Here is a 20760-nt window from a genome sequence, read left to right as displayed (position 1 = left end):
CCCTGCTTGCCGAAGGCTTTTCGGAGTGTTACGGCAAAACACAAGCCTGTTTTTATGTGCAACGATGCGCTATGCCCGACCATGTGCAAATTATACACACAACTACGAGGGGGAATTCTTGGGATAATTAGCAGAAAATATTTCTCTTGAATGTACAGTCAATTTGTCACGAGAGTCTCGTGAGAAAACAACAAAGCGGGAGTGGAAATTGCAGTTCTTTGACGTCTGGAAGCTTTGATTTAGATGCCTATGGAAAAACTGTTCCCCCCGCTATAGCACATATATTTGGGTAAACCATATCTGTGTGAAAAGCCCTGCAATATCACAGAAATTGGCAACTTATAGCGCTTGTTTTTATGCGTTTTTACATTATACCTCCTTGTCATAATGTCCTTGTATGTGGGAAAGGAGAGCTGCAGTTCAATTCACTTTTCAGCCGTTCATTGGATGCCGGGAAAACAGTAAAACACAATGAGCACACTCATGAATTTTGTTACAGATTTGAGCAAAAATGTGCAAAAATTTGATGAACATAATTTGCTTTCGCGGCCCCATAAAATCATGCGGCGGGCTGGATGTGGCCCCCGGGCCTTGAGTTTGACACCTACCGTATATATCTTATGCTTTCAATTTTCATGTGAGTTCAGATATGTTGAGGATGTGTTTCAAAAGTGTGTTTCAAAGCATGTGGGAGGGGTGAAGCAGTATTTGTAAAAATAGAATGGCAATATTGTAAAGTTTCATGTAAAACGGGCGGATGTGGAACATCTTGTTTACTGTAGTGTATTTGACATTTGCTTTTCTGCCTGGGTACATAAAAAGTAATCATTCTTCTTGTTACTTTTTGAGCTTTAAAAGACCACCCAACCTACTTTTTTTTTTTTTAGCTGCTGAGCAATTTCTTAATCCCCTCCGTTGTTCCATTTTGCCTGGATTAGGTTCATGCACAAGGCCCCTACTCATGCCAGTGGATTGCTTGTGACAGGCCCTTATGCAGACACCTTGACTGCCACGAGCAATTACTTAAAATACGCAGGAGAGGGCCGCAGTTGATCTGAACCGTGAGAGGGGTTAGTGGTCGAGAGACAGAGGCTAAGGAAGTACTTTTGTAGAGAGTGGGTTAAATGGAGGAAAGGGGAAACAGCCCACTGCTAATTCTTTGGGATGTAAAAAAAAAAAAAAGAAACTGCTGTTTTGTTTTCCTCCCAAGCAACACTTGGAACCAATCTTGAGTTTCATGGGTGAATGATTGTTGACCATTTAAATAAAGGAAAGATAAATATACGGTGCAATTTGTGAGCAGATCTGGACCTGGTTGTGCTGTGCATTTTTTTTCACTCCAGTGCAGTACGCGGCAGTGTTTTGAGAACGTTACCGCATTGTAGGAGATGAACCAACTACTCAAAGCTGAAAGTTAATTAATTGCCAAACACGTTTTGGAATTAACAAGACGTACGCCTCACCAGAATCAGCAGGTGTTTGGTCAGCGCAGCAAACTAGCAGCGGTGCCTCACTAATAATAAGGTCACTTGCAAAATATCCTCAAATATAACAAAAATCTCAATTGCTATGAACAGGTTCAATTGCCATCTGAAAAGGCATGCGCTAACGCTATCTTAGGAACAGCCTCAATTTCCACATCAGCGAATTCACTGAGCGCCATCCTGTAACAGTGAAAAGATAACAATATACTGGAGTGTCTGCTTGGATAACAAAACAAAGACAAGCAGTGGTCGATCACTAACCTTTGGTGTACATGAGCTTTTTATAGGCGGCTAGGTGAATTGAAGACTCTAAATTGCCTGTAGAGGTGATCGCAAATGGTTGTTTGTTTATATGTGGGCTGCGATTGGCTGGTGACCAGTTCAGGGTGTACCCCGCCTCTCGCCCGAAGATAGCTGGGATAGGCTCCGGCACGCCCGCAACCCTAGTGAGGATAAGCGGTACGGAAAATGGATGGATGGATGGATCTGTGATATTGAATAATGTTGTAATATGAATGCTACACCTTTTAGTTAAATGTGTAATTAACCGAGAAATTGCCAGCGTGGGTTTTGTGATTCTTGACTGGTCCTGAACTAAAAAAAATCTTTTATATTTCAAATAGGTCATCGCCATTTTTTCACTTGTATACGTTAGAATATTATACTCGGGAATATGGCTTCAAAAGTAAAAAATTAAGGCCCACAAAATGTCATCTTTAAAAATGACCCTAAACCCAACCCTATTTGTCTGATCGCTATTGTCAGTTTGGAAATCATCTGTATAATGTGAATTGTCCTGTTTTGTATGTTGTTGTTTTTTTAAACACACATTTGAGATAAATTTAGCAGAAACTGTGTCCACCAGTGACTCATTTTACTGCAATTCTCGGACACCTCCAGTTTCGTTCAGATCTGTGCAGACCTGACAGGCCTTGCAGTCTCTCTCATTCCTGCTCTCTGTCTTTGGGTTCTGTTTTATTTCACATTAAATCAGGGAGGGTCTTGCGGTGAGTGGGCATAACGGATGCAAAGAGTTCATTGGGTTGGTGATGTTGATGTATGGTGTGCTGTACTTCAACAAGAGAGCTATTTTTACCCTGCAGTAAATTAGTAAGATAACGTGTTTGCAACCAAGTTTTTACATGAACATTATTGTGCTGCACTTCATTTTGATAAGACATTTTGATTGGCATATTTCTGGACACTCAAGGACCCCCCCCATCCCCCCAATAGAAAGCTTAAATAAGAGAAGAAACAACAATGAAATGAATAGATATAAAATATAAAAGGTCAATTAAGAGATGTGTTTTGAGTCTGTATATAAAAATAGTCAATGAATTAGTATCAGAATCACAGCTGTCCAATTGTCAGGTACAAACTGAGCCCACAATTCAGGAAAGTTATTTTAAATTCGGTAGAAGAGGTAGACGTAGTAGTAGTAGTAGTAGTAGTACTGTATGTTTTATTACTGGTACAGTTTGTAAATTATTTTTTTCACGAGCTCAGTCATGGAACAAATTAAACTGAAGTCAAAGTACCACTGTAGCAGGCTACGACATTACAGGTTCAGTACACCTGCACAACTTATGATCTTTCATCTTATAGCGCGGAGCAGTTATATACCACAATAATAAACATTTTGTTCAATCTCTTACAAAATGAGCATTATTCTCCTGCCAAAAAGACCAGGTTTTTGACGCCAAGTGTAGCCAAGAAGTGTATTTCTCATGCAATGGAGGAAGAAAATAAAACAAGTGTTGAAGGCCGGCATTTGTGTGCACTGGAGCAAAGCTTTTGCACTTCTTCGCCGTGCTTTACACCTCCTGAATCCCTCTCGCCTCGCCTCTTTTTGACACGTCATGACGAAAAAGTGTGTGCGGGGGCTGAGCTGTTCCACATGTGTAGGGTGTGTGTCAGATCAAATTAGGCCCCACTGACAAAAGAGCCTTTTACCGCAGGTGGATGACGGGGGTGGGAGGGGAGCGTGTGTGTGTGTGTGTGGGGGGGGGTCGGTGTTGTTGCGGAGGGATCTCAAAAAGCCAACCAGCCAGTCAGTAAGTTGATCAGTCAACCTGCCAGTCAGACAGCAGAAATGCCAGCATTAGGGATTATTTGGACTGGTGGATTTGGACAATTTGTTCCCCTGTTGCTCTAACAAACTGCCTAAAGAAGAAAAAAAGTATCCGTGGCTGTCTGGACTTCCTGAAAATGTCCCACCGTCGTCGTCATCATTGTCTTGGAACATCTTGGACTGCTGATAGTGATCATCCCCTCGTAAAACTGGAATCTCACCATCTTAGTTGTTTGCCCGACAGCAGTTGGCGGTCTTTATGGAAAATGCAATTCGTAAATGTTTGCTCCCCTCTCATTATGTGATAAATTGCATTCTGTTTCCACCAAGTGGTCCAGTTTATTTCGCCACAGTAAATCCGGTAAATCTTGATTATGCTTAAATGTCTCTCACAAGGTGTATTTGTGGGATAGCGATAGCTGCATCAGCTATGTTATTCGCGTGGCAACATAACACCGAGAGTGAATTTGATGCTTTACGGGGTTCCTCGGTTTACTTTTTACGACATTTCGAGGTTACGAACAGCTCCCAATAAATTAGTTTCTGAAGCGGCCTAAGAATACTTCGCTCTGTTACTATTGTACTTTTTCCTTTTCAATTGATGCTTTTGTATTTATGGCCGAGAAGTGTTTTTTATACAAATATTTACTATAATAATGACCTTACTATTAATGACTTAAGTATTTTTTAGATACAAGCCGTCATTCAGGCAATATTTTTGCTTTGACTTGCAAGTGCAAACTTAAGACATGAGGACTGTATGATGGCAGTGAACTCAATTGAACTCACATCAGAATAAGGATCAGTTTGGCAAATAGTGAAGAATTCATCAAATAGAAGCTTCAAAATAGGTTAGGGTTAGTCAAATTAAACATCAAACAGAGAGATTTACACTTTGCGTATTTAAAACAACCAGTCTGCTTAGCTTCTAGCTATCCAACAATCCAAAACGCCATTGACACGCTAACGGTTAGCATCGATGTTGCTGTTTTAGAAGCAATGGGTATTTGAACACTAACTGTGGAGTAACACATGTAGACACATAATATAACCATTCTCACAGGCATATTCTGTACCCTCTATGGAAAAAATACTAATATGATAATATTGTTATATTATTATATTATCTTTCTGAGGCACTTACAGTAGTAGTGGTAGAAGAAATCATGTTTTTCTGTATTGGTGTCTGCATGACTGTATTTTACCGTCTACCAGCCAAGGCAGACACACCAGAAGGAGCAGCACAATGAATTGGATTGAATCATGATGCACAAACTGTTTAATTCTTTACATTGTATTTAATTATGTCATTACTGTATGTTTTCATAAAGGACAATATTATAGTGCTATTTTCTTATTAAAAACACAACAAAACAAGATGGTGTAACAGATTAATGGCATTTCCATTCATTTCAATTGGTAACGATGATTTGAGATACAAGCGTTTTGAGTTACGAGCGTGGTCACTAAAGGAATCAAACTCTTATCTCAAGGCATCACTGTAGTAAATTCTAGCTTCCAAATTCCAGAACTCCGCTGTAAACCGAGGAACCCCTGTACTGTATTTCCGCTGATAGTGGTTCTATTAGATGCCAGTTCCAAAATAGTCGTTAGGTGTGTCATCAACCTCAGACAAATAAAGGGAGGAGAAATGCAGATGTTAATTGCAGTACGTGTCTTACACCAAAATGGATGCCTCGTGCTGTGGCTGCAGTTGAGTCGTTATATGAGGAGATACCGGTATGTTAAAGAAAGAGGAAAGTGACATTGTACGGTGACTCTAACCCAACATGAGTGATACAAGTGGACTAAATGCCTCTAAAAGTGTACTGAAACGTCAAACGGAAAAATGCCTACTGAAGCGAACCATGCTGCCTAGTGGAAGCAGCCCTGTAATACAGACACATACAGTATTACTCATATCCACCTCCTGGGTGTCGTCGAAACCATAACGCAGCTGCGGCAGTGCAGTCTGACCTATTGCGTTTAATCCATCTAATTGTTTAGTTTCATAGAACAGGACCCAGTCTGCCTTGGAACTAATTCTGTCTGGGTCTTCTATTTAATTCGCCACACTAGGCCTTAAGCTCTTCTAAAGGCAGGCTGCGCCCTTTACCCCCCTCCAGCCCCACCCTTTTAGGAATATAAACCCCTTATCTTCTCCATCTCCGTCCAAGAGGAGCAAGAAGGTGCAGCAGAGTGGTTCTCTTAAGCAGTCGTATTGGAAGCGGAGATGTGACAGGCCACAAATAATGCTCCTAAACAACCGCATATTTGCATAAGAACATGTGGCAAAGCGTGAAACGGATTGAAATTGAGCTGAAGGGAATCAACCGACGTCAGATGCACGGGATTCAAAAGAACAGGAGAGCTTAAAATCCTAAAAATCTGAATTGTTTCATCCAAAACAACGCTACTCTGACAAGGGGCTGGGAAGGGGGGGCTGATTGGTCAGTTGGTTGCGTGGCTAAACGGTGATAATCCACACTCGCAAATCCCACGCGTTTAGTCAAATTATTCCAGACCCTTAAGGCTTCCATTGTGGCCGTCGGCGGCTGCGCTGCTGTCTGAGCCCCCCGCAGGGACAACAATGCCGCCATTCAAGACCACTCGCCGCTGCTCGACGGCCAACTTCAGGTGCGAATCGGCTTGCCGAGCCGCTGGCTTATATTAAATGAGCTGAGAGGTGACCTCTAAGGGTACGAGGGGATTGAGAGGGACGGAGGGGGGCAAGTAAGAAACAGTAAGTATTTGTGACAGAGATTAATTGAAAGAATGGCAGCACTGCAGTCATGTCAAATTCAGGAGAGATTGAAAAAGACACTAGGGTCAGTAGCAGAGTGTGATGCGTTCAATGCAGCTAGGAAATTTTGCATAGTCATAAATGCGAAAACCAGAACTCCTTTCTCTTTCTGATCTACTTTATGTTGATTGAGACTGATCTCAGTTGGATCTTAGAGGTGCCAGATGAGGTTATCACACTTTGTCCCACCAAACATTAGAACAAACTCAGAAGAAATGAGTCATTAGGCGTTTTTTTTTTTTCACCGCCATGTCAATACCAAGGGAATCTCTCACGAGTTGAACTGAGATGAGTGTCAGATTTGGTTAGTTCAGTTTGTTTCAAGGCTACGTAGAGGTTGTGTTGTATTGTACTTGGCATTGTATTGACCTGAAAAGGACTCCACCTCTTTAATGAACTGACAATGTGAAACCCAAAAGAACTGGGTACCTTTTTCTGTTAGTCCACTTAAAGAAGACTGTTTCAGACTTTGGTCCCGACATATGACATTTTGAGGTTACAAACAACTCAATAAATTCGTTTGTGAAGCGTCCTAAGAATACGTTGCTCTGTCATCATTGTACTTTTTGCTTTTCATTTGATTGTTTTGTATTTATGGCCTAGAAGTGTTTTTCATACAAATATTTACCATAGTAATGCCCTTACTACTAACGACTTAAGAGTTTTTTGAGATACATGGCGTCCTTCAGCCGATATTTTTGCTTTGACTTGCAAGCGCAAACTTGAAACACAAGCACTGTATGATGGCAGTCAACACAACTGAACTCAAGTCAGATTAAGCAGCAGTTTGGCAAATAGTGAAGAATTCATCAAAAAGAAGCTTCAAACTAGTTGAGGGTTACAGTCAAACTAAACAAAACAGAGAGAATTACACTTGCGTTTGTTGTTTGTTTTTTTGTGTCCTGTTTTTTTTTTAAAATGTGAAAACACCTTTACTGGTTTCATTTGTGACTGTTTACATATGCTAAGAAACTGTACAGTAATCCCTCTGAGTTTGTTAGGATGACTGAACAAGTGTGAACACCCTAGGTTGGATTCATTATATTTTGGTTATACAAGTTATATAAGTTATACATCGCTAGTGGTTATATTAGATTGGGGAAACAGCGTCATGTGACAGCACCTTAGGCAGAAGTATGTCTGACAAACCAAAACAAATAGAGTGAAGAAAACATTGAAAATTTGGACATGTGGTTTGAAAAGTTTAGAGAATGTCAAATTAAGTTCACCTGTAATAGTTACAGTGCATTTTAGATTTTTTTGAATTTTTTTTTAGAATTGAATCCAAATGCCTAATATCGCTAAGTTTTTGTAAGTAGTGTCTAGATTATTATTATTATTTATTTATAAAAAAACATTTTTACTCTCCTCAAATATATATATATTTTTTTTACCATCCCCAACATTTTATACCCGGGCACTGCCCCGCAGCCCTCTCATATGTAATTTTAATTGTATCTCTGTGATCTCCCTGCCTTTCTCAACAACCAGAGCCTTTGATGGCAATATCACGCCCATGTAGCGGCGGGCCAGAGAGCTACTGGCAGAGGGGGAGCATACCACGGTGGGCCTGGCAGCTTTGATGGGCCCGTGTCTGGAGAGACTTGCGGCATGCCGCCCTGCACCGATCTGTCAGTTGCACAGCTGCACTGCTCGCTTGGGGAAGGCCCCCCGCCTGCAACCATCAACCCCCCCGACTCCCTCCTTGACAAAATGGCCTAGTGGACGACTTACTCTGAGCGCGCTGACTAGGCACACTCTGCAGTTGCGTCGACAAAGGTTAACTGTACAACCCCAATTCCAATGAAGTTGGAACGTTGTGTTAAACATAAATAAAAACAGAATACAATAATTTGCAAATCATGTTCAACCTATATTTAATTGAATACACTACAAAGACAAGATATGTAATGTTCAAACTGATAAACTTTATTGTTTTTACCAAATACTCATTAACATAGAACTTTATGGCTGCAACACGTTCAAAAAAAGCTGGGACAGGTGGCAAAAAAGACTGAGAAAGTTGAGGAATGCTCATCAAACACCTGTTTTTCACATCACACAGGTGAACAGGCTAATTGGGAACAGGTGGGTGCCATTGGGTATAAAAGGAGCTTCCCTGAATTGCTCAGTCATTCACAAGCAAAGATGGGGCGAGGTTCACCTTTGTGAACAAGGGCGTGAGAAAATAGTCGAACCGTTTAAGGACAATGTTCCGCAACGTACAATTGCAAGGAATTTCGGGATTTCATCATCTACGGTCCATAATATCATGAAAAGGTTCAGAGAATCTGGAGAAATCACTGCATGTAAGCGGCAAGGCCGAAAACCAACATTGAATGCCCGTGACCTTCGATCCCTCAGGCGGCACTGCATCAAAAACCGACATCAATGTGTAAAGGATATCACCACATGGGCTCAGGAACACTTCAGAAAAACAATGTCAGTAAATACAGTTCGGCGCTACATCCCTAAGGGCAACTTGAAACTCTACTATGCAAAGCAAAAGCCATTTATCAACAACACCCAGAAACGGCGCCGGCTTCTCTGGGCTTGAGTTCATCTAAGATGGACTGATGCAAAGTGTTCTGCGGTCCGACGAGTCCACATTTCAAATTGTTTTTGGAAATTGTGGACGTCGTGTCCTCCGGGCCAAAGAGGAAAAGAACCATCTGGACTGTTATGGACGCAAAGTTCAAAAGCCAGGATCTGTGATGGTATGGGGCTGAGTTAGTGCCAATGGCATGGCTAACTTACACCATTAATGCTGAAAGGTACATACAGGTTTTGGAGAAACACATTCTGCCATCCAAGCAACGTCTTTTTCATGGACGCCTCTGCTTATTTCAGCAAGACAATGCCAAACCACATTCTGCACGTGTTACAACAGTGTGGCTTCGTAGTAAAAGAGTGCGGGTACTCGACTGGCCTGCCTGGAGTCCAGACCTGTCTCCCATTGAAAATGTGTGGTGCATTATGAAGTGTAAAATACGACAACAGAGACCCCGGACTGTTGAACAGCTGAAGTTGTACATCAAGCAAGAATGGGAAAGAATTCCACCTACAAAGCTTCAACAATTAGTGTCCTCAGTTCCCAAACATGAATGTTGTTAAAAGAAAAGGTGATATAACACAGTGGTAAACATGACCCTGTCCCAGCTTTTTTGGAATGTGTTGCAGCCATAAAATTCTAAGTTAATGATTATTTGCTAAAAACAATAAAGTTGATCGATTTGAACATTAAATATCTTGTCTTTGTAGTGTATTCAATTAAATATAGATTGGATCATGATTTGCAAATCATTGTATTCTGTTTTTATTTGTTTAACACAACGTCCCAACTTCATTGGAATTGGGGTTGTAGTTCTCCGTTGTGAAGAGTCTTGGAATGACACCTTAACTCCACACTAGCTGCTCCATTATGTGCATATTTGAGTGAACGTACAGCTTTATGTCGGGCCAGTTCCCCTTTCTCTGCTTGCAGAGAAAAGCAAAATACTTAGCGGATGTCTGCTTTCAACTCTGCATCCATGTAAATGCGCCATTGGGATTTTTTTTGGCGCCCACCGTTGCCAAATGGAATCTGTTTTCTCCGCAGCTGCACAGTTCTGTTAAAAAGACACCATGTGTTCTAACCTGCTCCACTCAAGCTCAACCTTGGCTCACCTCGCTACCTGGAGCAGAGAGCTGTTACCAAGGCCGAGGCTACTGACACTTAGCGGAGCTGAGCCAAATTTCACATTCAAGTCTCTATTATCGACCCTCCCAAGAAGGTTATGGTTTTATTACCATTTGTTTTAGCAAAGGCTTACACAAAAGCTACACAATGAGCTTTTACGTGATTTAGCCAAGGTACAACCCATTCCCTACCAGCACGGAACAAAAAAAAAGTGCAGATGCTTTTTTTCCCCCCTTAATTTTATCGTGAATTAGGCATGACTCATACCCTGCTGTTGTGTCCTTGGCTCTGCAGTATTCTCTTGCTGCCCTCAGTCTTCTTGAATATAACTCGTCAAGTAAATACAGGAAACCCTCCATCTCCTCGATTGTTGGTTTGTTAGCATATCTTGTTCCGACTGATGCGTTCAATGTGCCGTGGTTTTCGCAGTTTCCAGTGGTACCATTTTGAAGTGGAAAACCGACAGCCCCAAATCAAGCTGAGTAGAAATGGTACAGGACAGAACCAAACCACATTGTTTAATTTCCCTTTACCAGAATTTGTGCTTATAAGCCTAGCCAGGAAGCACGATAGCTCTGTCTCAATTCAGGGGGCTAAATTTGAAGGCCCATGATGTCATTGTGAAGTCTGTCAATTCGAAGAAGGCTCCTTCAAATGCAGCCCACAAATGCAGATGTGGATTTTTATTACATATTTAAAAAAATATTTGTTTGTTTAGATACATGACGTTAGTATTGATAAACTAACTTTGTGACACAAGGGTTGTCGTGACTTGTCACTCTATTGACTACAAACCTCGGACTTCTGACACAGTTTATGTCTTTCACATCTGTCATCCTGGGTATCACTATGTAAATAAAGACTAATGACTAATGTTACCTGTTTTATTTTATTTGGCCATTTCCCCTCAAGACTTATATATGGTGTTTGACATATTCAATGTCAATATTTGTTTTATGTGTAAACTAACAGTCTGCTTCATGCAAGCAACTTTTTAAATGTTCTGTGTAGCAGCATATTCACCTACAATCAAGTTCTGGATTATTTAACTGCGCTTTCCAAATTAGAAATGTCACTCACCACACGTCAGCGTCCATCACCTCCGCTTCTCAAGCAGGTATAAAGTGCTGGCTTGTTTGTTCAGCCTGAGCATATGCAAATGGTATGTTCCTACTCAGCCGCACTCTGCTTCACACTTACGCAGTTGGACCTTTTCACACCTGGATGCCTGCCAGCGTAACGCTCGGGTCTGGCCTCTCACGACGTCACTATGGATTTTGAGGAAGGGGTAGAGTTTCACAGGCGTCCAACAATTCAAACCTGTCAACAAGTGGCCATGAGCCATCAAATGATTCAGCTGCAGTGCATTAAACCACTGTGAAAGCAATTAAGTATAGATTGAAGGGCAGATGAATGAGCACTGGCCCTGTACAAGTTCTTTCTCCTACATGGGTTATCTGTGATTGTAATGGAAAATGCTGATAGTAACTAGCTATCTTCTTACTGCTCGTTTGCTGATAATTCTTCCGGGTGTTTCTTCACGAACCACACGATGAGGGGAGCATTAGTTATTTACATTGTGGAGTCTGAAAATGACAAATTACAGTGGCAGTTTTATGCCCATTATCCACTGCACGGTACATGCACAGCTTGACATGGTTCTACTTTCCAATGATCCTTTTCCATTGGAAAATCAGGACCAACTAGGTTGTATGTGGTACTACTTAAAGCACCTGGTCAATTGTGTAGTACTACTTATAGTACCTGGTCAATTGTGTTTCCAAGCTTGCCAAGATGAATGAGCACTGTTCCTGTACAACTTCTTTCTCCTGCATGGATCTGTGACTGTAACGGAAAGGACACGCCATGGTCCATTTCTTGCTGTCCTCAGTCTCCTTGCAGATCAAATTTGTCTCTTTTTTTTTAACCTGTCCTGTCCAGCTTCATGGCCCTGGTGGATCTTTATGCCTTTTCTGCTGGAACAGTTTTGCTGTGCAGCAGGAGAGTTTGAAATACTCCCGCTGTTTATTTCTTAATTTTTCAATTATCCATCCATCCATCCATTTTCTGAGCCGCTTCTCCTCACTAGGGTCGCGGGCGTGCTGGATCCTATCCCAGCTGTCATCGGGCAGGAGGCGGGGTACACCCTGAACTGGTTGCCAGCCAATCGCAGGGCACATAGGAACAAACAACCATTCGCACTCACAGTCATGCCTACGGGCAATTTAGAGTCTCCAATTAATGCATGTTTTTTTGGGATGTGGGAGGAAACCGGAGTGCCCGGAGAAAACCCACGCAGGCACGGGGAGAACATGCAAACTCCACACAGGCGGGGCCGGGGATTGAACCCGGGTCCTCAGAACTGTGAGGCTGACGGTCTAACCAGTCGGCCACCGTCCCGCCTTTTTCAATTATTATGATGTTTATTGAAAATTCAGCCAGACAGAAAAAGGGTTTTAGGGGACAGACAGAGGGACAGAACGGACAAGGGGAATAGTGGTGCGAACAACAGCAGAACAATAGTTAGACAGTTGGGGGGGAGGTGACCCAGGCCCGGGGAGCAGCAGCACGGCCCCCATCCCCCCACCCGAGGCCCCCAGAGTGGCGCCAGCGGGCAACCCCCTGGCTCCCGGAGACCGAGAGCAGCAGGATTTCTGTTCTTTATAATATGGAAGGAAGTTACAACCTCTAATTTGAAATTTTTGGAATAAATTTGCACATGACATGAATGCATTATTTGTGAATAAGTGATGTACGCAGTCAATTCTATTCTTTTCCCATGTGCTGCAATAAAGGTTTTATTTATTTATTTTTTTTTTTGGTCATCTCAAAATCGGGATTGTGCCAGATTGGGGAGCAATGATATGGTGCTGAGTGATATTGTGTGGTTTAGACCTTTCTACCAAGCTGATAAAGTGGCTTTTTCTTAAAAACAATTCTGATGTTTGAGACTTGTGCTGATAAATGGGAGGTCTGAAAGTTTGGTGCTATTGCAGTCTATCTGTTCTAGTTCCAGCCAACAACATTTTGATGCAACCATGTAATGAGGTACTGCATTTGGCTAGATAAATAATGTTTGAAGTTGGGTGCGTCAAGTCCCCCTTCTGTTTTACCTTTCAGTAGGGTAGATAGCCTAATTAATTTTTTTCTTATTTTTAGGGTAAAAATGTTAAATGGCGGAGTCTAGCATTTGGAACCATTTTAACGTGGGTTTGAATGGGATCACTGAAAATACAGTGGGTACGGAAAGTATTCAGACCCCCTTAAATTTTTCACTCTTTGTTATATTGCAGCCATTTGCTAAAATCATTCAAGTTAATTTTTTCCCTCATTAATGTACACACAGCACCCCATATTGACAGAAAAAAACTGAATTGTTGAAATTTCTTGCAGATTTATTAAAAAAGAAAAACTGAAATGTCACACAGCCATAATTATTCAGACCGTTTGCTGTGACACTCATATATTTAACTCAGGTGCTGCCCATTTCTTCTGATCATCCTTGAGATGGTCCTACACCTTCATTGGAGTCCAGCTGTGTTTGATTATACTGATTGCAATCGGGGGAGAAGAGCCTTAGTGAGAGAGGTAAAGAAGAGCCCAGAGATCACTGTGGCTGAGCTCCAGAGATGCAGTCAGGAGATGGGAGAAAGTTCTAGAAAGTCAACCATCACTGCAGCCCTCCACCAGTCGGGGCTTTATGGCAGAGTGGCCCGACGGAAGCCTCTCCACAGTGCAAGACATGCAAGCCCACATGGAGTTTGCTAAACAAAACATCTGAAGGACTCCAGGATGGTGAGGAAAATAAAATTCTCTGGTCTGATGAGACCAAGATAGAAATTCTTGGCCTTAATTCTAAGTGGCATGTGTGGAGAAAACCAGGCACTGCTCATCACCTTTCCAATACAGTCCCAACAGTGAAGCATGGTGGTGGCAGGCTCATGCTGTGGGGGTATTTTTCAGCTGCAGGGAAAGGACGACTGGTTGGAAAGATGAATGTGGCCAAGGGATATCCTAGACGAAAACCTTCTCCAGAGTGCTCAGGACCTCAGACTGGGCCGAAAGTTCACCTTCCAACAAGACAATGACCCTAAGCACACAGCTAAAATGACGAAAGAGTGGCTTCAGAACAACTCCGTGACTGTTCTTGAATGGCCCAGCCAGAGCCCTGACTTAAACCCAATTGAGCATCTCTGGAGAGACCTGCAAATGGCTGTCGACCAACATTCACCATCCAACCTGACAGAACTGGGGAGGCTCTGCAAGGAGGAATGCCAGAGGATCCCCAAATCTAGGTGTGAAAAACTTGTTGCACCTTTCCCAAAAAAGACTCATGGCTGTATTAGCTCAAAAGGGTGCTTCTACTAAATGCTGAGCAAAGAGTCTGAATACTTATGGCTGTGTGATATTTCAGTTTTTCCTTTTTAGTAAATCTGCAAAAATTTCAACAATTCTGTTTTTTTTTTGTCAATGTGGGGTGCTGTGTGTACACTTGTAAATAAAGGATATCATCTGTGTAATGTTTGATTTTGTGTTCTGACACAGAAATACAGATAATAATAATATTAGTGTTCTGCCGTATCGCTATTGCCAGTGGTTCGATAAATAGTGCGAATAGCAGGGGTGAGAGTGGGCGTCCTTGTCTTGTTCCTCTTTGTAAAGTGAAACTTTGTGATGTGATCCCATTTGTGGTGACAATTGTTTTGGGTGAGTTGTATAATGCTGCGATCCAGTGAACATATGAATCACTAAAGCCAAATTTGTGAGGTAGTGCAAAAATTGTGTTTGACAAAGATTTGTCTCCTTGGCGACCCTCGTTGTCCTACAGTGTTGTTGATTGTCAGCATGTCTCGTTCTGTCTGATGTATTCAATGTGCTGTGGTTTTCGCAGTTTCTCGTGGGTATTATTTTAAAGTGGAAAACTGAACGCCATAAAATTGTGCCAGTACTTCACGGAAAAGTGTCATGAACCATGTCAGATGTCCTGGTTCAGAGATGGTTGAAAATCAGTAGGATTTGTGCCTTTACATTGAGTGGTTTTCCCCTAAGTATTGGTTACAAAGTGCAAGTTCACACAACCTGCCAGATACTTTTAGTTACCGCAACCAGAAAATATTACAGTGCTTCATTCATCTTAATCTTTTCAACCAATACTGATTCATCAAATGAATCATATTCAGTGTGAGTTTGCTCAAACCGTCACTGAGGTTCACTGAGGTCACTCTGGCACATTTGAGGCAGCATATGAAAAACAAGCTCGTCTCCGTCGATGGTAATAATGGTGTGACTCAGTTAGTGTTTGGCTAATCATATGCCCGCCACTTGACCCATGTATGCAAAGCAGCTATCTCCAACACATCTGTGCTTAGTTAAACCAAGGCTGTGTTTTAGGCCTATTATAGTCGAGGAGACAACATGGCCTGACTGCTACTCTGACCACTCACCCTTGTCTGACTTGTGCATGTGGTTGGTCACTATGGCGACTCGCTGAAAGGACTGCTTCCTGAGATTTTGTTGTGTTTGAGGCTTGGCAAGGCATTGTAACCTAGATATTATTTTTAGTCCATCAGCAGTGTCTCAGCGTGTGTTGACTTGCGATGCGAGCTGAGTGAGAGCCTTTCTGGATTTTTCAAATACGCTCCCATCGAGAAAAACCATCAAGACGTTTTTGATTTATGCACGTCAGAGGGCCCAGACATCTGTCAGCCAATGACAAGTCATTGAAGTCATCGGCAGACGTGATGGCATGTAGAAAGCTCCTCTGTTTGCGGGCTCGTCAGCGGGGTTGTCCCTTGTCCATCTGTGGCCTTTTATTGCCTTTCTGGCTCTTGCTCTAATAAAGGTCTGACAAGCTGAGCGTGAAGGTCATGGTTATTAAATGCATTAGATGGTAAAGTCGACAGCCACAGCTGTGCGAGGCAAAAGTGATGAGTTGTTGTGTGTCAACGGGGAGGCGTTGGGGGTGGGGGCAAACAATGTTTTTTTTTTTCTTTCCCTTTAGCCACCTGGTTTGCTGTGGGGACCTTGGATTCTTTTGATAAATGAGTAAAAAGGCGATGGAGATTACTAGCGAGCAAGCTCATGACTCAAATGTAAGTTTACGCTTCGGATAAGTCCGAAGATGTGTGTGTGATGGTTGTACACCTGCTGCTTCTCCACCTCTATTTGAGCTTCTGTGTCCAAGGCTGCAGGAACTCAGCTGTGACAAATGTAGACACAAACGCAATCCCTTTTTGATTAATGGAAACTTTTTCACAATCCGCCTTGCGTATTGGCTTCGTCGAGTTAAACAATGACAGACCAGAACTTGTATGTTGTTCCACTGTTACTATTCAGGCCATTATTTTTTTGTTTTTTTTTGTTCCAAAAGGACAATGTCAAATCGGGCATAACAAAGTCACAAGGTTAGATATGTTTGGTTATTCTAAACAAATGGAGAGTAAAAGGACAAGAATCTCCTTCCACCCGTGAGGAAATCCCTTGATATTTGACCTCAACTATCTCAAGCATCTCAAGTATGATGTACCATTAACTCAGTTGTGTTGTTGATCTTACCAGGAACAATAATCTCTAAAAGAGGGGTTTCAGATAATTAATGACAGAAAGGTGACACAGAAGATGTACTAAACTGTTCGTTGACCTCAACTTACTTGAATCATCAGCCATCATGAGTTCATCCAATCAGAAGTCACTGTTTAAAATGCACTTTGCCTGTGGACAAAAATACCAAAATGTCCATTTTAAGCATTTTTGTTTGTATATGGCCCAAGTGCAGCTGTTATTTTCCGACACTCTCTTAATAACTAAGTTATTGTTTTTGGAGGATAGTTCACTGTCTAAAGCCTTGAGAACTTTCAGGTGAGTTTTCTTTTGAACAAATGGCGTTAGAAAGAGCAGAGTATTCATGGCGGTACATTCAGTAGTGCGCCACCCTATTTTCTTATAGGTCTATACACTTATAAAAAATCATCACCCAAAGTGTTCTCAAATGAAGTCCTCACCAACCTCATTTGCATTGATATGAAATTTGGACAAACATCCGATGAAGGGGGAGCAGCACTGTGTGATTAAAGGGTCACTAGCCAACCATAAAGGAGAATCCCTGCACGCCGTCTCAGCCGAGAAAAAGAAACACAGCGAATACCAGGACTCCGCCGAGGGCTCATTGTGTCTGCTATCTGTTGCTGCACAATGAGCCGTCTTATGGACTGGGACGAGTGTCACAAGTTCAGCCTTTATCGCCGCGGCCTGCATTTGACCTCACGGGAGGGTAAAGACGCAGCTGAAGAGGCTGTGTCAGCGCTGTGAAGAGACGCACACAAGCCCCGGGTGTTTCTTTTGGGCTCATCACTTAAGAAGAGACAGACAGCACCCACACACCACATAGACATATACTTCGATGCACTCCACAGACCGCTATTTGTGGGTACTGGGAAAACATACGGCAGCCACCTCCCCCATTCCTATAGCGCTCATGTCCTGTGATGGACAGATAGAGGTTAAGTCAATACCAGCTACATAAGTGAAGTGCAGCTGGAGAGCAGGTTGGACTGGATATGAACGGAGGAGGTCTTTGGGACTGACGGCTGACATTGGAGGAGACAAACATCTGCACAATCTCACATGTTGACAATGGATCCGATTGTGGTCTGGTTATTTCAGAAGACACTGTACTTTACGTCTTGGTGGGCTTCCAGGAAAGGAATATCTTTTGACCCCAGTTTGCATCTTGGATCAGTTCAAAATGCGTAGGGGGTTTGAGGACCAGTTCTGGCTTGGTGCAGGCAACATTACTTATAGTGACTTCTGTTCTACCAGAAGGGAACTGTGGTTTGGCATTGCATAAACACTGAAGCAACCTGATATTATCAGCAAGCATTGAGGCAGTTCAGTTTAATATAAAATATCTGATGCTTTAACACCCCAGATTTGGACAGGGGAGGTTTAAACAATCTAAAGAAGTCTTATTAAAAGAATCCCAGCTCAATCCTGCCATGGATCAACAAATCTAGATAGGGTTGATCCATCCATCCATCAATTTCTATACCGCTTAATCCTCATTAGGGTCAAGGGTGAACTGGAGCCTATCCCAGCTGACTGTCAAAGAGGGTACACCCTGAACTGGTCGTCAGCCAATTGCAGCACACATATAGACAATCAAGCATTCACATTCACACCGATTCGAAATTTAGTCTTCAACCAACTTCACATCCGTGTTTTTGGAATGTGGGATTAAGCGAGGGGACGCCGGAGAATAGCATGGGGAGAACATGCAAATTCCACAAAAGGTCGGAGCTGAGATTTAGACCCTGAACCACTTGTCCCACCGTGGTTCGGGACCACATTATTATTCTTTAGAACCACCTCTATCCCTTTGTGACCTTAGTGCTCGTAGGATAAAATCCAATGTCACAGAGATGGTTTCTTGAACATGAAGTTCACTGCACTCAAATGGCCTCCACAGTAACCTGATCCCAGTAGAGCATGTTTTCAATACAGTGGACTAGAAAACTCATATTGTTGATTTCAAGTGTGATGTCCATCATGGACCGAAAACCTCTGGGGAATGTTTTCTGGACCTTAGGAAGTTCCTAAGACAAAAGCGTAAGGCCCAACCCAGGTCTAGCAGTGTGCACCTACTGAAGTGTTTCTGGTGGATAGCATCACTTTTAACCTTTACCATAGCATTCCAAAAGTCTTATATTTTATAACTGCTAAACCAGACTATTAATACGGCTGTTTACCTCAGGAAATAAGGACTTGACAAAGAAATGTGAATGCAGATAACTCCATTTGCTTCACAAATTGGCCTTCTCTAAGACTTTATTCCTGCATGTTGTCTTGCCCCTTACAAACATCACAAATTACAAGTGTTGTTGCGCTTGTTCACTATGATAGTTGCTGTTCTGTTTACTTTGTCGTACACACAAATGAGTTGTGTTTTAAGAGCATTTTCTTGAAAGACATTGTCATTCTTTAAAATGAGACATTCATTAATACTGTAAGCCTATGTCTTGATTTATGTTTTATGAAAAATGTGTGTTCATATTTCAATTCTAGTGCAATTTTTAGATCTTGTCTTAATTTTGACTTCATTTGCATTCCTTGTTGACTCAGCGGCCATGCACTCGCTCCATCACAGCTCTTGTCTTCTAGTGTAATGTTGGGAGAGGAAAACCAACAAACTGTCCAAACTCTGCTAGTCGACTCCCCTCCTCCCGTTTCAGCGTCGCTAGGCAGCCCTGTTTTTTTTCTCTCTCTGCACATCTTTTCTCTTCCTCCATTTGGTGTGTCTGAAAGGGGTCAATGCCTCTGCATGATGGGCTAAAAGTCTCTGGGCCAGACACTGAAGGAGTCCACTACTAATTGCTCTGAGCAGATCCCGAAGCCTTGTCCCCCCACTAGCTTTTCAATTTGAATTTGAATGGTGGTAGCTGGCTGGTGCTGAGAGTGTAAGGTACACAAATGACTGTCACTCGGAATGGATAGCTGCGCAACAGGGTTGGTTAACTTGTCCCTTACAGAAGCACTGTTGGCTTTTTGGCTCTGCATAGGTTAGGGTGTGTTTGCACTAGCATAAGCACCATATTGACGTACGCTTGGCTGAAGTTGTATTGGTCTGAAAGGGAGATGTTTTGTGTCACAAAACGTGATTTTTAATTTTAAATTTTTTTTAACTGACCACAAGAGACATTATTGGGAGATGTGTAAGGAAAATAATGGTTACCTTGAATCCACGTAATAGTCATGTTTTTCTTGTTTTTCTCTTCCTCTTTGGACACTAAGTTAAATTCAAGTCAAAACTTACCCTGAGGATGACAGTGAGACAAACCAGCCAAGTCTGTGACAGACAGACAGCTGAACAAATTGCCAGACCTCCCCCTCTCTGCAGCTCTCTTGTTGCTCCTCCATAGAGGCCAGACTCCTGGTCTATGCCCCCCCAACGCCCCTCCTTCCCCAGTAGTGGTTAATTGAGCTGCCGCCAGGCCTCGCCCCTTTATTGCCTCCAATTGTCAAAGCCTGTAGGTCTGAGTGATGCCTGAGACCTTATACAAATTTAGAGTCTCCTTTCCTCTCCACCATCTCGTTATTGCTCTTTCCATCTAGTAGAACAAATAGGTTGGGAATCTCTGTAAAATAAAACAACCTTTTCCTGACATAGTCCTTGCCTCTTGCCCCTCAACCTTATATGATCTTACCTGGCGACAGTATCCTTTTGTCCTCTCTCTGAGTAGTTCCAAGTATATCCCAGTACCTCCATATAGTTTGTCACATCACAAATGACCAAAATAAAAGCTGTGGTCTGTCATCAGCTCACGTGCAGTGACAATATCATAGCCTGCAGGCTGAAGATAAGACCAGCCTTTTGTGCAAACATTCACACTAGCTATTCACTGGAGTTATCTTTGTTTGCTTAGGCAAGACCTGTTAACCTTTAATGTACAAAGACGAACACAGGAGCTCCTGTAGAACAATAAGGGAATGAATGAACCACCCAATATACTGTATCAAATAAAGATAACCTCATAAGACACAAAGAAGCAATTAGAGTTCAAGGTCAATCCTTTGCTTAAGTGGTTCTACGGGTAAAATTACATCATGTCTCCAACCATTTAATTGAATTAGGCCTTACAAGGAGCCAGTCGATGTTACCCACCTGCTTGTCGAAGGTGTGTGATACAGTGCCATCAGGTTGAACAAATCTTTCTTTGCGGCTTATGTT

At 42.3% G+C, this 20760-nt stretch overlaps 1 protein-coding gene across 15 annotated transcripts in view; it reads left to right on the top strand.

Annotated features, from left to right (window-relative positions):
* kcnq1.2 (potassium voltage-gated channel, KQT-like subfamily, member 1.2) overlaps positions 1 to 20760 on the top strand; it is a 192670-nt gene that overhangs the window by 50509 nt on the left and 121401 nt on the right. For 2 of the 15 annotated variants that reach the window (XM_061773594.1, XM_061773593.1), the window contains one exon: positions 10467 to 10954. The exons of the other annotated variants lie outside the window; for them this stretch is intronic. In XM_061773594.1, coding sequence (XP_061629578.1) covers positions 10467 to 10650 — 184 coding nt within the window. In that variant the 3' untranslated portion in view covers positions 10651 to 10954. Of the gene's footprint in view, positions 1 to 10466; positions 10955 to 20760 lie in introns of those variants that run through there. 15 annotated transcript variants of the gene reach the window in all.

Source organism: Phyllopteryx taeniolatus, chromosome 5 (assembly GCF_024500385.1).
Source record: "Phyllopteryx taeniolatus isolate TA_2022b chromosome 5, UOR_Ptae_1.2, whole genome shotgun sequence".
NCBI lineage: Eukaryota > Metazoa > Chordata > Actinopteri > Syngnathiformes > Syngnathidae > Phyllopteryx > Phyllopteryx taeniolatus.
This window is presented reverse-complemented; position numbering and strand designations above follow the sequence as displayed.